We start from the raw sequence: 19,022 nt of genomic DNA, 5'->3' as shown, positions 1-19,022 counted from the left end.
ACCATCGATATTACTTAAAGTTGATTTGACGACGGCGCGGTATGACAAAATCTATCACCATTATACCGTCAAGATATTGTGTAATAAATAATTTCGCAGCGACAGGAATAAACTATAGGCGAGGAGACGTTAGGAATGAATATAGTCTCATTGGTGGCGAAATTAGTTTTCAGGTGACAAACGGCGTAGCGTTAATATTTTCCCGAACAAAGGTACACTCTGAAGGAGATAAAATGTTTTCATCTTCCAGGAAGTTGTTCAAAATCCCTCCCAAAATATTGCTTTCATTTTGAGCGTGGCTTCTCGAAAGAAATGAAAAACCGTTGATTTATTGAGGTTAATATATATCGACACAATTTAAAGTAATAATTTCAGCATTTTAACATAATTTCAATACTAATGCTTTACTGCCGTTTACGACAGTGATTTTCTAAGTCAATATTCCATTTGATCTTATTTCAAGTTAAATTAACCGTTTTTTTATGTTTGCGTAATTTCTCTGAAAACAGGTTTTTGATGTCATTCTCTGGTAATAAGTAACTTGAAAAGCCCCCTTTTCATGAACAATAATTAAGTCACCTAGTAAAATACTACAAATATTGATGTATTGATGCACTACAGTAAACTTCTTTAACGGTACTTTCTATAACTTTTGTACCCTATATAATTTAGAAATATTTGCGTTCTTATAATTCACGTTCACACAAGATGTATGAATGTAGAGGAAACGAGGTCTGTATGCAAAGATAGAGTGATATGACGTTCTATCGTTTGTTTGTTTAATTCACCTAAATATTTCAATTAAAGGGCCATTTTCAACGAGTTGTAAATAACTCACTATTAAAAAAAGTTGCAATAAATTGGGGTTCAAACCTCGAATCTTTGATTCGTGGATCCGCGATACTAGCCACTTGACCACAACCCGTTCAACCGCAAAAAAAGTAAGCCACCCATAAGGATTTATTACTTAGGTTCTTATTGTTGTTTTTGAACAATTGAAGAGTTTTTGCAAAATCGTTGACAGTATCGTATCGTTATGCTCGAGAAGTATCTATCTCAACAAATGTTTCCTATTACTTCCGAGATCTCTCTTTTTACGCGAGCATTTTAACCAAGTTTGACTGTATAAAAGGTCCCCACAAAACTTGTTTGGAAGTGTGACTCAACACTGTTTTAAGATCCGCAAGACACCAGGAACGTCCCAAAATCTATGGGAAAAATTTACAGAAAAAAGGGCGCAAAATACGCATGGAGACAGGACTAGGGCGTTTCCTCCCGCGCTTCTTAAATAGACTGTTTGATGAAGGAAAAAAATGTAATCAATAGAAATACAGAAAAAGTTATTTTAAAAACATTTTACTAAAAATTACGTATTAATTATTAATTTACATTTTACGTGAAAATAAAAGTTCGATATCTTCTTTTTGTTGCTATAAACAGCGTCATTTGTTTACTCTTTTTATATTTCGTCTTAAAAAATATATATTTTATTTCGATTTTCCACATTAACTTTGTTTATTAAAAGAAAACAACCGCCGATATAACAAAAAAATTAATATTTACAAATAAACCAAAATTATAGGCCAATTATAGTTTTCTATGCATCACTAAATACAATGTCAAAAAAAGAAGAAATAAAGCGTACATTGCAACCCCGCCACCCCACCGCCACCCCACATCATTCCACACGTAAAAAATAAATAAAATATTTATTTATTAATTTACACACCCTACGGGCTTTTACATATATAAGGAATTACATTCAAGTGCAGCAGTGAAACATAAGTATGTAAATTTAGTTAAAATTAAAGATAACATAAGAAAAGCCAAAAGATACAATAATAAGTAAAAATCAGGAAATGTACCAACATAGGTATAGGGTACATAGAAAAATATTTAATAAATTTACATATGAAAACATACACACATACATATACATACATATAAGTTTATACATTATTATAGAGATACATGAGAAAAAAAATAGTAAATAAAGAACAATATTAAGAAATTTTATACAAATTAATTTATAACCTTTTGAATACTTAACCTATATTTATATAAAGACAGACGAAATATATCAACTTCACCATACTCGTTACCTAGCCGGTGTAGTCTAGGTATTGGTGAATTGTAATAATAATTGTGACTGCCAGGAGATTAAAAAAATAACGTTAGCTGCCGAATATTTCGAACTGGTACTTTTAAGCTGATAACACTAGTTACAATAATAATGAAATGATACAAAAAAAAAGTTTTTTGTTTACTCGGACTTAAAAATGCATTCTTATTATTATTTGTACTTAAAAAATCAACATGAAATAATTGATGCAGCCGAGTTGTACGTTGAGGGATACGAATTTCAATTTTCTCAAGCAGTTAAGGGCAATCTAAGTTGTTATTGCATATTTTGTAAAGGAAAACGGTATCATTGATGATTCTTCTAGATTTTAAGGTATCGATTTTGCGATGTACTGTAGCTTCTTCATAGTTATTGAAATATTTCGTTAATATTTGGTATTGTTTATCTTGCATAAAATTTAAAAAGAAAAAAATTCTGGCAAAAAACTGCGTTTGCAGTTTGGCAGGAATTTAAGAGGGTGCATGAAATTTTAAATTCGAAATTTTTTAATAAAAAAAGTGAATATAACAAATTTAACAGTAAGGAACTTCAGCCATATGGAAAATTGGATACTAAAATGTTTTCTTTCGCGCGGTAAAAATTAGAGAATTAATTATACTACAAAGTTTCTTGAAAATGTAAAAAAAAAATTTTTACTTCGTTACTTTGAACGACGTCACTAGTTCATATAAATCAACCAATGATAAAATAGTTGTGGAAGATTTTCGGCTTCTTTAACGTCAACGGACCAATCGGCAGAACTGAAGAGAACGAAAAGAAGCGGAAGAGAACTTGAGACGTCACGCGCGGAGAAATGTCAGAAATACAATACTTTAAAAAACCATCGTTGGTTATATGATACACAAAAAATTTATTTTATTTTTTTGGTTTATTTTAATATTATATTGACAAATTTAAAAAAAAACACTGAACTTCCTGATTTTGATTAAAATTATTAAAAAATATACATTAATGAATTGTTTTGTATCGTTTTATTTCAGTTAAACTGATTCGTATGAATAATAGATCACGCAATTACAGAAGTGAATATTTTCATTCCATCAATCCAAATGTGGCAATCAATGCTATCTCTTATCATTACAGTTCCATTCCATTTCCACTGACACGATATTTAATCCTGCAAATGGAAATAGAGGTTTTGATTAACTAATTAATACTATGATATCACTCTCTCGATGATTTACCGTAGTGATATCATTTGACTAGTTTGTTGATTATTGCTTTAATTAAAAACAAAAAAATCTGAAAAAATATGACATAGTGTACATATACAAGTATATTTTGACAATACTCGTCAGTGATATTAATGTTACGAGAAAGCATTAAGTATCTATGTACAAAACAAAAATACGGTTATCAATCTGTTAGACGATTGATTAATTTGATTTGTTTTCAATTGTTTATAAAACAGACTAATTCAAGTTAAGTTTGAATTATCTTTACACTAATACATGTTCCTATCTCTAATATTATTGCTGCTTCCAAGAAGGGTCCAGTTTTTTTCCCTTCAAAGTACGAATTGCCTTGCAATAAATAAAATCAACAAATGGAAGAATTGAAGAAATATAGATGTTCAAACAAAGGCGAAATGGTAAATGTTACAGAGTGTGTAAAGTGGCCACTTAAACTAGCCAATGATAGGTCATAAGCCCTGTAAATGCCTAGATTTACATATTCCCTTCTTTAAAGTATTCTCCGTCCCTGTTGTAATTTGTTAAAATCTTAATGACTCCCGGTGACGTGAAATCCGGTATTTTGTCTACGAACATTTGGACACACTCAAATATTGTAATAAAACCAACCAGTCAAAGAAGAAGTTAAAAAATTTGAAAATTGTTTTCGGGCCTTGCCTAGTATGTGAAATAATAAAGTCAAATGGATCTCTTCAAAACAATAAAGGTTTCAGCTCTTTAACTTCAATAAAATCAGAAAATGGAACAATTAAAGAAATATGGATGTTGAAACGCAGGCAAAATGGTGAATGTTACTGAGTGTGTAAAGTGGCCACTTAAACTAGCCAATGATAGGTCATAAGCCCTGTAAATGCCTAGATTTACATATTCCCTTCTTTAAAGTATTCTCCGTCCCTGTTGTAATTTGTTAAAATCTTAATGACTCCCGGTGACGTGAAATCCGGTATTTTGTCTACGAACATTTGGACACACTCAAATATTGTAATAAAACCAACCAGTCCAAGAAGAAGTTAAAAAAATTGAAAATTGTTTTTGGGCCTTGCCTAGTATGTGAAATAATAAAGTCAAATGGATCTCTTCAAAACAATAAAGGTTTCAGCTCTTTAACTTCAATAAAATCAGCAAATTGAACAATTGAAGAAATATGGATGTTGAAACGCAGGCAAAATGGTGAATGTTACTGAGTGTGTAAAGTGGCCACTGAAACCATCCAATGACAGGTCATAAGCCCTGTAAATGCCTAGACTGCCATTTTCCCTTATTTAAGGTATTCTCCATCCCTGTTGTAATTTGTTAAAATAAATTAAGGATTAATAATTATGTATGTTAGGGTAACTGAAGATTTTTTTTATAATTGTAATTAAAGAAAGCTTCCACAAACATTAAATTAATTTGTTTTGTTTATATTTTATGAGAAAGTGAGTTTTTTGTTTGGAAACAACTGTGTTTACATAATAATATTGGTACTTGAATAAGTACTCGCTGATTTTTCGTAAAAATCATTGATTCAATAAAAAAAGGTTATAAAAGGTATTAGCTAGGGAGTACTTTCTTTCATCTTTCTGACAGCAAACGAATATTGTCTCAAAAGATTGACTAGCCTTTTTTGGCATCGTCATAAAAATGGAAGTACAGCACCGATCGGAACAAGTGTTAATCGGAAGGAGCAATGTCCGGTAAATACGGCGGATGGGGTAAGACTTTCCATTTGAGCATTTTTTTAAATGCTTCGACTGGCCTTGTAACATGTGGCCGAGCGTTGTCATGTTGCAAAACTACTTTTTATTGTCTTTCCTCATATTGCGGCCGTTTTTCCTTCAATGCTCGGCTCCAACTCATCAATTGTAATCTATCGCGATGTCCTGCGATGGTTTCGTCGGGTTTGAGGAGCTCATAATGCATACACAACACCCAGCTGATCATGGTGCAGGCAGAGATGATGATGATCATGATGATATTTGGTGATGTTCCGACAGAGCATGGTCATCGCAAGTTTCCACGAATTATATATGCTTCAGCCGCAGATTTTATTCAAAAAAATTAATGCGGTAAAAATTCCCTGCAAATACTATTTTATTAACAAAAAAACAGTTTATATTTTTTTTTTCACTGCGGCGGAAAATCATATTCCGTCATTTCAAAGCTAATGGTGGAGTTTCACGATGAAGTCAGATGCAGTATTATCCGATTTAAAAAGGCTCAGTTAACACCCTTTGTTGAGAATTTTTTTTTCCCAACATATTTTTATCAAAAAGAGCAAATCATCTTCAGAAGATTGGGTTGGAATAGTTATAATTTGATTGATTAATGTATTTTGTTATTGTATAATTTCTTTAAAATATGTATGTATTTCAAGTAATTAATAATGTGTATCGTACGAGTATATTAATATTTCATACTCGATTTTTTTTATTTTTAATCTTTTTATTTCTAAGCACTCTTTATACCACATATATGTAAATGGCAGAAATGCCGTATATAAATAAATAAATAAATAGCGAGAACTCATTATTAAACATTTTGTTTTTCTATAATTTTAAAAGAAAATTATTACCTTACCTTTTTAATCATTTTGCTCTCCTTTCTTTATATATATATATTAAAAACAATATTTATTTAAATACTTTGATTGATATGTATTCATTTTTGGATTATGTTTTTCTAACTATATTTTTATTTATTTTGTTTTAAAAATTGAAATTTGAACATGCTATTTAAATATTCATTACATTTAATTTTAAAAAGCATTTTTTATTTAACAGAGAGAGAGATTATTTTTAAGAAAGGAATTGTAAGTCTAGGCATTAACAAGATTTATGAACTATCGTTTTTTTATTTTTTGTCTTTCTTTATTTATTTATTAATAATAATTTTTTTCTCAAACATCATACAGACTTTATAAACATTATATTGTTGATTTATTTATGCTTTTTAAGCTAGTTCATAACATCTTAAGAACAAATATAAACTTCTATTAACATAAATATTTTTTTCAAAATTTCTCAAGAACATATCTTTGTCGGGGAAAACTATATACGATTTTTTTCCACTAATGTTTAAATTATTTTTAGTTTTGTACATAAAATTTATTGTAGTTTTCCCAAAGATAAATGAAATAAATAACAAAACATACAACCCGTTTGCGTTATATTTACATATTATTGGAGTGTACAAACATCTTTTCAAAAAATAATTCACATCAACCCTCTAGAAATCGAATTTAAAACTTTAAGAGTGGAACGCGATACATCCTCCTCCCTCCTCCCTCCTCATTAATATGCATAGAGTTTGTATTCTTTGGGAATATTTTTGCTAACTTTCCTCTATGCGCAGCTGACAGAGTCCCCCAGGACTCTATAACAGCTGCGTGTGGATTGTGGGCTTTGGGATTCCCTCAATGTGGCAAGACCGGCACATAAATAAGACTGATTAACGTGCCTTCAGATAACAGGTATTTAAGATATGTTGAACTTTGCGTTTTAAAGTAGTGCCCTTTGCACTTTGGATAGGTTATTATTTTTCCGACGCATTATTTTTGAAAACGCCTTGATAAAATTGTGAAATGTATGAACTACAAAAACAGCCGCCGAGAACCGGAATGAATAAGGAAGAATATTTATGATGAAGGGTATTTGACACGAACCAATCCTAGAGATCACAATTAGAAGAAGAAGATTACATTTAAGTACCTTGGTGTCATTAGTGAGAAGGTGCAGGTAGTATCCGGGAAGCAGTTGCCTCTCGTTGACATGTCGCACTGCTAGGAGGGCAGCCGCCAGCTCGGCTTCGCCCTCGGGCCGCGCCCCCCATCGAGTGCTTAGCTCGAACAAACCCAAAACTGATACACGCCGCATACCAGCACTATCTGAAAATACAATCAAATTCTTACCAAAAAAGCAAAGAAAGTAAAAAAATATTATATGTGTGCCCATATTATGTTTTAGAGCTTTTGCCGACATTTTATTGGCGATATTTAAGTAAAAAAAAAAATAATGAAGCATTTAGCGTATTTTCTTTTTCCTACATAAATTCAATGCCTTCACGTTTGTGCTATAAACTTGATTTTTTTAATATCAATTGTTTTTACAGTTATAAATTGATTGACATGCAAAATATCAGTAACTGAAATGTCATTTTATATGAATAAACAACAAACGAGTAAGAAAATCATCGAACCAGATGGTATTCCAGAAAAAAATATTTAAAAAAAATTAAATTCACTCTTGCCAAAACCTATATCCCTTTTATTTATTTATTTCACTGAAAGATTCTTTTCATCGTTTCTTTGAATCCCTTAAAATATGTATGTGTATTTTTATGTTTTTCCTTTTTTAAAAATGTTATTGCTATTTTATTTTATTTTTACATCTGAGCATGTTTTTCATTCTTTATAATTACTTTAACTTTTAATTACTTTAGCAAATTTCCATCATTTGAAATATTATTTTCATTTGTAAATACTAACTACTAACTACAAACTACAAACTTTAAAATAACTTTTTTTACTTAAATTTTAATTTTTAAACAGCTTCAATTTATGTTTTTTTTCCTTCTTTTTTTTGTACTTTCATTAATAACCTAACATATAATTACTGTGTAATATGGAAACTTCACTGGTCCATTAGAGTTAAGTCTAACTGTGTAAAATATAAAACTTTGTAACTGTACTGTATGTTTCCTAAATAAAAGAAAATAAAAAATAAAAAAATCTCATTTTTCAATTTCATCATGTATATTTCTTAATATTTGGAAGACGTCATACATAAGACACATATTTAAATCGGAAAATAAATCTGATTTATGCAATAACAGACCAATACCATTAATATCACCCACCCCTAAATTATTTGAATCTTTAATAACTAGTAAAATAACCCTTTTATTTAAAAATATACTTATTGAGGAACAGCACGGATTAAAAACTGCTAGATCAACTATCTCAAATTTTCTGGAATATTCACATACTGTTACCAAAGCACTTGAGAGTGGTCTGCAAGTTGGTATTCTCTACACAGACTTTGGAAAGGTATTTGATCAAGTGAACCATAAATTTCTTATTGTTTAATTACATGCTCGTGGATTATGAGACACGTTATTGTTATTCTACTATCATAGAATATTATCAAGTGGAAGACAGCAAAATGTTAGGATTAAAAACTGTTTATCAGCCAGTATTGATGTTACATCAGGTGTACCTCAGGGTGCCCATTTGGCCCACCATCTCTTTTATTTGTTTATTAACGATGTAGCAAATGTATTCTCCTTTACTCGTTTCTGGCTCTTTGCGGACGACAATATCTTAAAATAATTAAAAATACAAATGACTATTTGAAGCTTCAGTCAGATATAGATTCTTTTTTGAAAAATAAGAATACAACATTTTGGAATACAACGTAATTAAAAATAAAACCAACATAAGCATGAACGGAATAGTTGCTCTAGAAAATGTTTAAAGGAATTGAAATAGGCTAAAATTATATTTTTAATTGAATCGGCATTCACTTCGTAACAATTCATTATAAATTATTATGAAAATAAAACTTTGTTATCAATATTCCACAATTTTATTATTTTACAAGAACACAACTATAGTTTCGGGAGAGCAATCCTCCCATCGACGGGTGATATAAAACTAATATAATAAACACAGAATATTGGTCACAATGTCATAAAATCTATCGATGTCGATGAGAGGAGTGCTCTCCCAAAACTAAAGTTGTGTTCTTGTAAAATAATAAAATTGTGTAAGACTGATAACAAAGTTCTATTTTCATAATAATTTAGGGTAAATTTGACTAAAGGTGCTCGAAAAAAAAATTTAGATTTAAGATGAAAAATAAAAATTGGCGGGAAACAATCAACTGGTCAACCACGTATCCCTTCCAAGTCACCCGCCTGTTTTTTTAAAATAAAAAATGGACTTTTTGACTTTTTTGGAACAATTTTCCTTTGCAAATCTACATTTTATACAGTTAATGCAATCAAAACAAAACATCGCTCCTGTTTCACTGATGACCATTTGGTAGCAAGTTTAAGAATAAGTATCCATGAACCAAATTATGATAAGCTCGCTGAACATATGCAGTGTCATGTTTCCAGCACGTCCTCTTAATATTTACGAATTGTAAAGCTAATAATAAGCATTCTGCTTCCAATAAAACAAATATTATAGAAAAAGGTCTTGTTTTATTTGCATACTATTTTCATGTTTACGTTACGTCATCAATTGCTTTTATTATAATTTGATATTAAATTGCCATTGTATTGTCTACATTAAATTTCAATTTAAACTTATTTTTGACTTTAAATTACCGCTTACAGTATAAGTAGACTGCCGCCAAAAATTTCAAAAGCAGGTCGCCCGTATTGGTTAAAACTTTAACCACCCATGCCCTTTAGATTGCAAAGGCGCGGTCGTCCGCGAACTTTGGATTTTTTATGTATAATTATGTAATAGGTACCGAAGTTGTCTTCTAACTTTAAATATCTTGTTTGAAATACATTTCGATTTATTAATTTTTTAGCTAAAAATATAAAATAAGTATTGATTGCAAAGGACTGAATTTATTACAATACTTCAATGTTCCTGAACTGGCACCAGAAGCGTAAGACTGATTATCTTACCTTCCATGTCACAAGAATGATCCAGATATGCTGCAATTGAGTACCCTATATAGCACCGGGTTCAGATGTGGAGATAATAGTATAGGACTACTTACGCTCTAAAGATAAAAAATCTCCATCTCAGAACAGGCTGTGCCATGTTAGATGGAGACTATCAAAAACAGAGAATACTCCGTTTTCATTGTACATTAATTGGTTTTATATAGATTCCCTGTTATAAGGTATGTATATTATTTTTTTTCAATAAATTTTAAAATAAAAATAAATAAATAAAATAAATAAGTGATGATGCATTTATATTAAAAAACACAACAAATCATCATCATCATAAGCTCGACAGCCCTGCGTGGGCTTTTGCTGAATCCTAAGTGTCTTATACTCTTGCTGGTCAGATGGAAGATGCTCACTTCCAACGTTGTCGAATTAATTTTTTTTTTTTTTTAAGTTTTATTTATTTTAACAAATCAGGAACAAACATAATTGTATTTTTGTTCCCGCAAAGCCAAAGCTTGTCTGCGGGTTACGTTGCATTAAAAAAAATATAAGTACATAGTTTAATAATAAATTAAGAATAAAATTTTGAGGTTTTAAATATTTTTTTTACTATTTTTCAATGTGAATTTAGGTTTTTTTCCTCACAATTTTCAGCTGGTATTAAATTATACATTTTAGTACTACACTCTCCATTGTTCTATCTCCATAGTAGTTCTTCTGTCGTGGCATCGTCAGCTGCTGTGCCGATACTTGTCGAGTCACGATCTGGTGGGTTACTTTGGATTTAAAACTGCAATCGAGGAAATGATCTGTCATTGACACTGTTTGTAAATTGGAAAAACGTTAACATAATCAAATAATATTATATTGTTGTCTTTTGTCCCTAGTCCCCATATTCTTAATCCATATTGAATAATTGGGTCAACTAGCCCCAAGTAAACTAGTCATAGCACTGGGTATGGTATGTATGGTTTTAAATGGTATATGTTAAGTAGGCAAACTCTTAGCTTATTGCTAACTGTTTTTACCTGTTCTTCCCAATTAAAAATGGAATCTATAATAATACCTAAATACTTATATTTTGATACTTGTAGATTTTTATGCAAACATTCGTGAGTGTGTGCATATATTCATAAATCTTATTTTGGTCTATCAAATGGAGACGTAATGTGTAATGCTTTCGTTTTTTTAGTATTTATTGTTAGGCTATAATCAAGTGACCATCTTGAAACTTGATTAAAATCCGATTGCAGTTTTTTGCACTAATGCAGTACATCCATCGCATTTTGGGCCTTTCTAGTCTTCGTCGTCCTTGTGGCACAGCGAGAGTTAGGCCTTTAATGGGGTTTTCGTAGTCCATTATAATTATATGGCCAGCCCACCTCAAGCGTCCCACCTTAGTGGAATTGATTACATCGGGCGCTCCGAAAATTTCATGTAGCTCCCTACTGTTTTTAATTTTGTATAAAATCATAAGATTTAATATGTCTATGTACTTATAATTTTATCCAACTGAACGGTTTTGGTAGGTAGAAAGAAATTGCCTTAAGGCAAAATGCCCCCCCTCATGTGCATATAAATTGTAAATGAAGATTCTTCTTTCTTAAGCTGTAATGGTTCCCTCAATATTCTTTGTTCTTACCCAGGTTTTAGTGGTAAATGGCAGGATTGGTTTGATAAGTGTTTTGTGCTGTATTTAAATATTTCTTCGTATTAGTTGCGATCGTAATTGTGGCTTAAGCGCGTAGTAGCAACGGTTGGCTGCCATTATTAAATACAATAAATTGTAGATTTAAATCACAGCGTTCTAAAACAAAAAATATCGTAAATATGAACCAATGTATACAAGGTAGATTCGCAAACAAAAACTCCGTATCTGTAATCCAATATCAAATTCTAAAAAGAGTATTGACAAAAACCTTTCGTCGAACAAAGGTATTGAGAATATTTGATAAAATTTTCTTTCATGTAATTCCATACAATGCACGGTGCATTACATTATGCAGAAAAGCATAATACAATGGCAAAATATAGACAATAGTTATGTTATCTGCTGTTTCGGAAGATGTCATCTATGAATAGTTTGTCAACCTTGTTGAGAATCGAAAATGCATGTGCAATTGTGCATCCATGTGCAATGCGTGCCTATTGCAAAGTAACTTCATCAGGAGATAAACAAAATAATGTTCAATAATAACTCAACATAATTTAACAAGTCTTGATGTATTAATCGTTTGAAAAGTCGGAGTCATAATTTGTACTGTCGAAACGAATATGTTTGCAACATATTTTTGTCCCAAATTCAGTTTTGGCAACTCTTGCCAATAATACTGTATTTTCACAAATCGGGAATAACGTTGAAACTGTATTTAATATTTTGAGCCAATATTTACGATTCCAATGATATAAAATTTATTATCAATGCATAAAACAACACATTTTTATTTAGAATTCCGCGGCTTGTGTGTAAAAAGGCCAATGTAGGATTTGAATTATCATTAACCTACATTTGGTAAAGAGTTAATGTTAATAAAAAAATACAATTACAAAAAATAAAAAATAATACACATACATATGTAGTAGTGTTTTTTTATTGAAATTGGTTTTAGACAGTTTATTATAACGTCACAAAATAGCCGTAAAATTACTCTGCCGTAATGTTTTATTTACGACATTGGCCCTTTTAGACCCGAGCTACGTAGCTACAGAATTTTCGGCTTTAAAAACGAGTACCTCGTACATACAAAACAGCTCGCAGTTGGTGTTACGTCACTTTGACGTCACAGCATGCTCACCGAGTGCATTTTTACAAAGGTTGCGTACAAGTATAGCGCGGTAACGTAATGACCCGTGGGGAGCGAAACGTTTCGTTTTTGTTTATTTGAAATATGTGTATTTTGAATCATGGTAGAAAATTTATCTGTCGTCGCACGGAAAAAACATATCTAATTATGCCGTTACCATCGTCATTTTTTGCTTATTTAAAACAATAATAATAAAAAAAACTTGAAAAGTCCGTTTAATATTAATTAATATAATATTTATACTATAAAATATAATTAACAAATAAATGAACTTACTTTATCTTTTTAATTATATTCTATCGTTTTGTGTAATTCTAAAATTAAAGATAAACATGCATGTGAAATTGTATCTGCAAATGCCTTTAAATTGTGTGTTTTCTAATAGGTATCTTTGTTGAACTACTTTATAAAATAAAATAAATCAATAATTAGGGAAATATCACACACTACGAATACCGATACAAATATATGAAATGCATTTAGAATTTTTAATTGTATTTTCAAAATCAATATGGTTATTGTAAAGAAATATTTTCATCCATATTTTTTTTTAAATACGTCACTAGAAAAATACGACACGCTTGACCTTGATAGTTATGACGGCAAGATTCGTGACCATGTTCTAAACAAATTTGATTGGTCAGGAACAAGTAAACAAAAATCGTGACGTATTAGGCGCGTGGCCAATGGAATGGTCGTTTTTGCGGGAATTCAAAATTGCAAATTTGAAAAATATTTTTTATGCTACTAATAAGATACAATTTTTTTTTAGACCTTTATTCCTTAAAAAAAGAAAAACGTGATCTTTTCTTATTCCCCTATCTTTAAGTAATGTTGTATATTGCACTGATTTAAACTCCTGTCGAAGCGTTTTACCCTCAGAGTAATAATGAGTAACCCAGAGAGAAGCCCTATCACCATGTTTCATAGAACGCAAGCGATGTTGGTTTGTTGGTTAGCAACCATTTTGTTTTGTTTGACAACAAACACATAACGGTTTTGTCGGATGCTTTTGACGGTGTGCTCGGCTTTGTTTGTAAATACTCTGATATTTACATTATAATAAATAAAAATCGACTATGGTGAATTGCAGAATGTTTGGTTGCAGCAGTAGGAGCGTCAAAAGTGTTAATTAAAGGAGTCAGTTTTCACAGGTAATTGATTCCGAATATTTTCCCATGATTTACATTTATTTTTGGCATTTACTGTCCCGACACGTGTATTATGTTGCTTGAAAACTTTCCTTATATCAACATATTTACTTCAGATACTATTTTTTATCAATTTAGGGGATACATTTGTGAATTAAAGTATGTTTACTGTTGGTAATGACAGTTGATTAAGGGCAATATGTCGGGGCCGCACTAGGCATCCATATAAAGTTTTTATCGAGTAGAGATTGATTCAAATTTTACTCGAAAATGGCAACGTTAACCTTGAAATCGCACCTTAATTGACATGTCCAAATTTTAGGCCGCTACGACCCGCCGTTTCGGAGATGTGACGGACAAACAAACGAACTCAACACCAGACTTTGGTTCCATGGGGCTGGGATTTATGTCTCAATAAATGTAACATAAGTATATTGTGAATAAAATGAATAACTGAATAAAAAAATAAACACACGCATGTATTTTCAGTTCTATAGGCGAATTATAGAAAAATAAATTGGAATAAGCCTGCAATAATAAATACACAGGTACATATTTAAAAGTATTTACAATGCAAATTAATATCTATTTGGCAATTCTCGACTTGAGTACGGCCCATTATTTTGCTGCGAACTGTAGCTAACTTAATACCCAATAGTCATAGAATAGTTTTTCTACGTTTGAGCTCCTCTATAGCTTGGCGCATTATTACTCTGAGGTTGTACCAATAATTTCTAATAAATTGTACATATCGGTCCCATGCTTCAGGCGCCGCCAGTCCAGGGACAATGAAATATTACAGTGAAAGACTAATTATTCAATAAATATTTCACGTCCATCTTGCCACGAATCGAACCCGGGACCTCATGCATGATAGGCACACGCACAAATCAATACACCACGTGGCAGACTAATCTCCATTCGATTTCCTTTTTCAGGATTTTTACTTGTGAGCAGCCATCGAATCAAAAACACGAAGAGGTTAAAACGCTTGACTCTCATACGGAAGGTCCGGGATTGATTCCCGATGAGAACACAAAAATTAAACGTGATTTTTCTTAAACCTGGGTGTTCTGTGCTGATTACAGCAGACCGAAGTGAATAACAACCTCTGTTATTAGGGCTCTAATTAATTGTGATTGATGACATAATACTCGTACGTAGAAACTACTCTATATTAGTAATACGGATAGTTCCCAGGACGTGAAAGATTTTCTCAATCCATTATTGAAATATCAGCGAAAATCTGCCTCAGTGATTTCCCTCGAGAAGTTTTTAAGTGACAGTACCAGCATGTAAGCAAAAAACGACGAAGAATATTGAAACTGTTTTAAAGAGGCAAAAAACATTTTAAACAATGAAATACGTACCAACGGATTTTAAAATTCAAAGTAGGGACAAAATAGAAACCCTTAGAACCTGGCGTGTAAAGAATTTAACTTTTACCTGCCATTTCAATTTATTGTTAAGTCATTCATGTACAAAAAAATCAATTAAAATAGTTTTTTCAATTTTAATGTTTTTAATATGCGACAATAATTACGAGTACGTCTCGGAGTCGGTTAATTTTTATCAGGCAAACTATTTTAAATCATTGATTACTAATATATTTATATAAAAGGTACTAAATTAACATTTTCCTAATAGTCATCATTTTGTTATCATCTCGATCTTCATAAGCACTTAATTACACATTTTGGTTTTCTATTAACCCTTTGTTACATCTCGTCATTTTGAAATATTTTTGCTTTTTATGTAAACAATATGACATGATATTATTCTTCTCCAGCCTTGTTCTCCCTACTGCTGGATTAAGGCCTTCTAAAAGTCTCCATACCTTCCCATCACACGCTTTTATCATCCATATTATCATCAATGTCATCGACCTGTGGCTAGCAAGCACCAACAGCCGTGAGGTTAGTTTTTTTAAAAATATAGTCTTAATATTAAACCATTGTGATTATTTCTTGAAAATGTTTTAATCACAGTAAAATAAATCTACAGCATTGACCGTTAATTTCTTAAAATGCTATTAAAATCATTTATTTTTTAAAGTAAAGAAATACTCACCTCGATTATCTGGAGATTTATTCTTTGAAGATCTTCTTTGCTTTTGCGATGTCCACAGGTTAGTACCAAAAGTTTTAATATCGGGGCTTGTAGGTTTGAAGAAGTTCGTGCCTTTCTTGTTTCTTAAAAGAGAGTGTCCAACAAGGCCCTCAAATTTCATAGAAGAGGCTCTGCTGGTAATACGGTCGTTCATTTTTGCTTCTAGATTTCGTTTTATTTTGGATCCGAAAAGTATTTTAACACTATCACTTTTAATTTCACTATTCTGTACAACATTAACATTAACATTATTGTTCCGTTGAACTCCTTTTATTGAGGTTTTATTTTCGGATTGATCGGATTTAATTAGGTCAGCGAATGCGAAGCTTTTATTTACAAGGGAATGTTTTGGCTTCACATCCGGGTTTGATTGTTCTTTGCGTATTGTTTTCAAATACTCAGTTAATTTAACCGAATCAGTTGGAAAGAAAGTTCGCGCAGTTTGGTGCGCCATGTTTTCCGGAGTTATTTTGTTTAAATTTACATTTGAAGCCAACTTTTCATTGACGTTAAATTTTAGTCGAGTAGTATTGCGCGACGCGGTCGAGTTACGGTGATTATTAGAACATTTATTTGGCACAGAACCCACAATTGATAAGTTATTAAATATATTAACAGTTGGACTGAGCCCAATATTGCTTATAGTATATTCTAACGTTTGTGAAACAATATTTTTTTTGTCGTTATTTACATTTGGCACAGAATTTTCGATTTGCTGTAGAACAATGTCCGTGTTTTTCGTCGGTTGGGCGAAACTGTCATTCGAATATTTATTCGGGGGCGTGCGAAATTCGCCTTTGGCTTCGTTATAATTAGTCGGGTTCCCGGAGGCTCCATGTTGCGGGGCGGCGCAGGAAGGCGACACGAGGGTGAAGAGAAAAAAAACAAATATAAACGCCCGCAACGTCGTAGCGGAAGATGTAAGCCAACAATTTTCCGGAATCTTTTCATCTGTATGTAAGCTTCTTATTTTATTACGATAGCTTTTTTCCGATATTTTACATCCGTTCCGAGATGATTTTCTTTTGCATCTCCAATTTTGCGGGCTGGGCGCTGTAGGGGGGAGACAGGGGAGGAGGAAGATACAGGGGGCGAGAGAAGAGGACGAGAAGGCAGGCGAGAGGGGACGCAGGCGGGGAGAGGCCCTCATGCCAGGGGGGTCCTCACCACCGAACGTACCGAGGTAACCTGAAACAATAAAAAATAACGGTTATGCATTACGTCACCCGGAGAAAGAAAGAACAAAATGAAATGTCATGAAAATGTCTCGGCTCAATTAATTTCATCGCGTAGGAATAATAAAACAATATTCCTAATTAGTTTCAGCAGAAAATAAATTTGGTAATATAAACATTTTTACTCTGAGAAAATAAATATCCGTGTAAAAGAATATTAAACATACATTTATAAATCCAATGATCATTTAATTTAGACCTGCGGGCAGAAAATATTTTATCTTTTAGAAGTTTCCCATGGATTTTAATTTGGTATTTGTGTAAATCTAAGATCATATTTTACTTTATAAGCAATTTTTTGAGAGTAAGTAATAAGGAAGAATACATTTAAAGTCTCGGGGACAAACATTACAACAAAAATTTAAGTTGGGTAATTATAAAAACATGTCTATTTTTAGAAAGACGAAAGTTTTTTTTAAAACTTTTTAAAACTTTATATTTAATTGTCAGCTTACGACTTGAAGTTTACTGTAGTAGGTTTTGTGGTGAAATAAATTCATATTTGATCAAAACAAAATGTATCGACAGCTTCGTTTCCGTTTTTCTTTAGGATAAAAATAATTGAAGGTGAACTCAATATAATCAGCACCGTTGTACATAAAGAATAAAACAAAATCTTGGTTGCTCTCCTACATTTGATTCAGTTGGAGATTTATTTGTTTAGAACCAATTAGAGGATACAGGCGGTGGATTTTATTTACAATTGTTTAATTTATTCGTTTTCAAAGGATTGAATTACAAAACATTTTAATTACAGGACTGTTATTATTATTTTTTTATTTTTTTTGGATAAACAGAGAGAAGTAATATTTTCTATGGGTCCAAGCGGATAAAGAATATAGTAACGTGTGATAGAACCAGAACGAGTGTTTTTGATTCGACGACTACTCTCAGGTAAAAATAAAAATAAGTCCCGAATAAGGAAATCGGGTGCAGAAAAGTAAGCTTCATAGTGTAGTGTTTGCCTACCATGCTTGAGGTTCTGGGTTTGATTCCTGGGATGGTCAAGATTAAATATTTGTTTATTGGGTGGTTTTACACCTCAATATTTCACTTTTCTTGGATTAAAACCTGAAGAGTAAGACTGATCACCTTACCTTCCTTTAATACATTATCGAGATACACTTTAAGTACTTTTCAATACAGTGCCCTATGCACCACCAAGTGCGGCTAAGATTTTGGTGATAATTATCATTCATGGTTTGACTAACAGTCCTTCATTAAAAATATCACATATATTTTGTTTACTAAATATTATAAAATAAACGTTTTTTAGTACAAAATTTCGACCAATTCTTCTTTTGACCAGTCTGTTTTTTTGGTGGCTGAAAGATATTATTTTTAACAATAATTCCGCCAAAGTACTAATTCTTTGTACTTGAAGTTTTAAATAAAATAAAATTAAAATAAATATTTGTATAAAACCACTTACCGAATTTTCTATTTACATTTCTGTTTCTTCTATATCTATTTTCTATAAACCTACAAATATTTAATAATATTTAGTAAATTGTTTGACCACAAAGTTAATGCTTTAAATATTTATAATATTTTTATTTATATCACATTGACGCAATCAAATCATTTGATCAGAATTAATTCTGAGCTAGACAAAAAAAATCAAAATGAAGTCATGTAAGATGGTTCGAGCTGAAAACACCTTAGGACCCAAGTCCACAGTGCTTTAAAAATTCAAAATAAAATTGGCAAATTTAGTACGACACATTTTTATTAGAATCCTCCCCAACGTTTCTCGTGAGTGCGAAAAT

General features: G+C 31.5%; 1 protein-coding gene across 1 annotated transcript in view; it reads right to left on the bottom strand.

Annotated features, from left to right (window-relative positions):
• The window catches only part of GABA-B-R3 (gamma-aminobutyric acid type B receptor subunit 3), a gene marked incomplete at its 3' end in the record, with an annotated part of 47,843 nt that extends 31,592 nt beyond the window's left edge, over positions 1-16,251 (bottom strand). The window contains exons 1-2 of the mRNA XM_088224369.1: positions 15,980-16,251; positions 7,026-7,201 (exon numbers count right to left, since the gene is read on the bottom strand). Of these exons, the coding sequence (XP_088080495.1) occupies positions 7,026-7,201; positions 15,980-16,172 (369 nt within the window). The remainder of the gene's footprint in view (positions 1-7,025; positions 7,202-15,979) is intronic.
• Positions 16,252-19,022: the final 2,771 nt, after the last annotated feature.

The sequence above is a fragment of the Micrasema longulum genome, unplaced genomic scaffold, assembly GCF_059751315.1.
Source record: "Micrasema longulum isolate JH-2025_06_02 unplaced genomic scaffold, ASM5975131v1 h1tg000280l, whole genome shotgun sequence".
NCBI lineage: Eukaryota > Metazoa > Arthropoda > Insecta > Trichoptera > Brachycentridae > Micrasema > Micrasema longulum.
This window is presented reverse-complemented; position numbering and strand designations above follow the sequence as displayed.